Source organism: Galeopterus variegatus, unplaced genomic scaffold, assembly GCF_000696425.1.
Source record: "Galeopterus variegatus unplaced genomic scaffold, G_variegatus-3.0.2 Scaffold11173, whole genome shotgun sequence".
Lineage (NCBI taxonomy): Eukaryota > Metazoa > Chordata > Mammalia > Dermoptera > Cynocephalidae > Galeopterus > Galeopterus variegatus.
Genome location: NW_007737284.1, coordinates 46,776 through 48,684, shown reverse-complemented (window position 1 = coordinate 48,684; position 1,909 = coordinate 46,776). Strand labels below are relative to the sequence as shown.

The 1,909-nt window shown below is 49.4% G+C and overlaps 1 protein-coding gene across 1 annotated transcript in view; it reads left to right on the top strand.

Moving 5' to 3' along the window:
- The window catches only part of LOC103610455 (tetratricopeptide repeat protein 13-like), a 52,547-nt gene that overhangs the window by 3,871 nt on the left and 46,767 nt on the right, over nt 1-1,909 (top strand). Inside the window, exons 4-5 of the mRNA XM_008594622.1 lie at nt 882-965; nt 1,811-1,895. Of these exons, the coding sequence (XP_008592844.1) occupies nt 882-965; nt 1,811-1,895 (169 nt within the window). The remainder of the gene's footprint in view (nt 1-881; nt 966-1,810; nt 1,896-1,909) is intronic.

Genomic DNA, 1,909 nt, shown 5'->3' with positions numbered 1-1,909 from the left:
CAGGATAGATGTGTGAGGGGCAGTCACCGTGGAGGCGGGGAAGAGGTTAGAAGGGTGTGTAGTTGCGCAGGTGAACCGTGCCACGGTCTCGGAGGCCATGTGCTATGCACTGGAGAGGAACAGGAGGTGTTTAGAAGGTGGAGCTGGAGCCTGCAGAGGTTCAGGCATGGGAGAGCGTGCGGTTAGAGGAAAGCTGTCCCATTAGCCGGGTAGCGCCAGGACAAAAAGCAGGCGGATGTGTTGGGGGGGTGGGGGTGGGCCGTGTGGGGAGAGAATTCCTGTTTGACAGATATGACCTGGAGGTTTGGGATGCCTGTGGGGACCCAGGGAGTGATGCCCCGGGAGCAGCTGGACGTGTCCTGTGACATGGCATGTTGGCTGAATGTGCAGTTCTGGGACCGAGCATAGAAAAAGAACAAGGGGATGGAACTGTGGGGAAAGTCATATTGAGAGCAGGAAGAGGAAGGAAGCCTTGCTCGTGGGTGACAGGCAGGAGGCGTCAGCAGGCCGTGCTGCCGGGAGGACCGAGGGACAGGATGCAGCTGCCTAAAAGGTGGCGGATCCCGCAGAGGGTGTTGGACCCAAAGCCGGAGCCTCGGTTCAGTGCGTGGGGATTTCTCTTCCCATGGCGGTGTAGCTGGAGCTGGGTTTGCGCCTTTCCCACCAGGATGAGCCCCGGAGCCGGCCGGCGATCTTGCAGAGGCGGGACGTGGCTTCTCCCGTTCATTGTGAACAAGCAGATTTCCCAGACTTTTTTTTGCTACGTTATTCTCATAGCTCTATTGTTGTTTTTTTAAAAATTAACTATGAAATTACATGTTGTTTTGAGCATATTCCTTTGTACAAAAATTCTTAATTTTATTACTGTTTTTGCCTTTTAGGGGTCAGGTGATTAACATGAGATATCTGGAATATTTTGAGAAAATACTTCATTTTATTAAAGACAGAATCCTTGTTTATCATGGGTAAGCCTTCAGTTTTCTCTTTCACAGTAATGGCTTAATTTCACACATTTTTACACTTGTTATATTTATGAAACTTGAACACTGAGCCCGTTGACAGACTAAAACGGTATCAAATTTTACGTGGTGTTTAGGATCAGAAAGTCTCACAGTGACTCACTCCGGCCTTCTCTTTGATAGCCTCACCAAACCCACGGGCCCCAGCTCAAGTCTTGTTAACCTTGCACACAATACTGTGACTTTTCTAACCTCTTTCTTCTGAAAAGCATGATGTTTCTTTGGATTTATCTGCTAGGGGTTTCAGCTTTAAAGTTCATTTCAGTCTTGAAAGGCAGTGAGCGGAAGATGGGGGGATGGGAGGAAATTTTGAANTTGCGGGATCGGAACCCGCGTATCGGGAGAGCCAGCTCTTCATACACGTGGGTTCTGCAGGGCCCACTGCGGGACTTGAGTATCCATGGGTTTTGGTATACTCGGGGGTCCTGGTACCAATCCCGCTCGGAAACCAGGGGACGACGGTACTTCTAATTTCAGAGCTGGAACAGGGGAATCCAGGTTTTGTGACCAAACTCATACAAGTGTACGCAAACGCCGGCTGTAGGTCCACTCCACTTCTCGCCGCGGCGCCTTCTAGATGGGCGGCCTCTTCCTGAATTCTCCTCTGCAGCCCCAGACTCATTAGGATCAAACCATCCCATTGCTTAGAAACTAGCTGTCACCCACATGTCAAATACTGAGCCACTCATAATTAAGGACAGTTTATTTAAATTGAAGATAGTAGCATAATTAATGATCACATTTCAGCATCAATCTCAGTTGGCATCTCTCTCCTGTGTCTCTCTCTCAAGAGCTAATAACCCTAAAGGCTTGTTGGAAGTTAGAGAGGCTCTGGAGAAGGTGCACAGAGTCGAGGACCTTCTTCCAGTTATGAAGGTAAGTCTGTCACC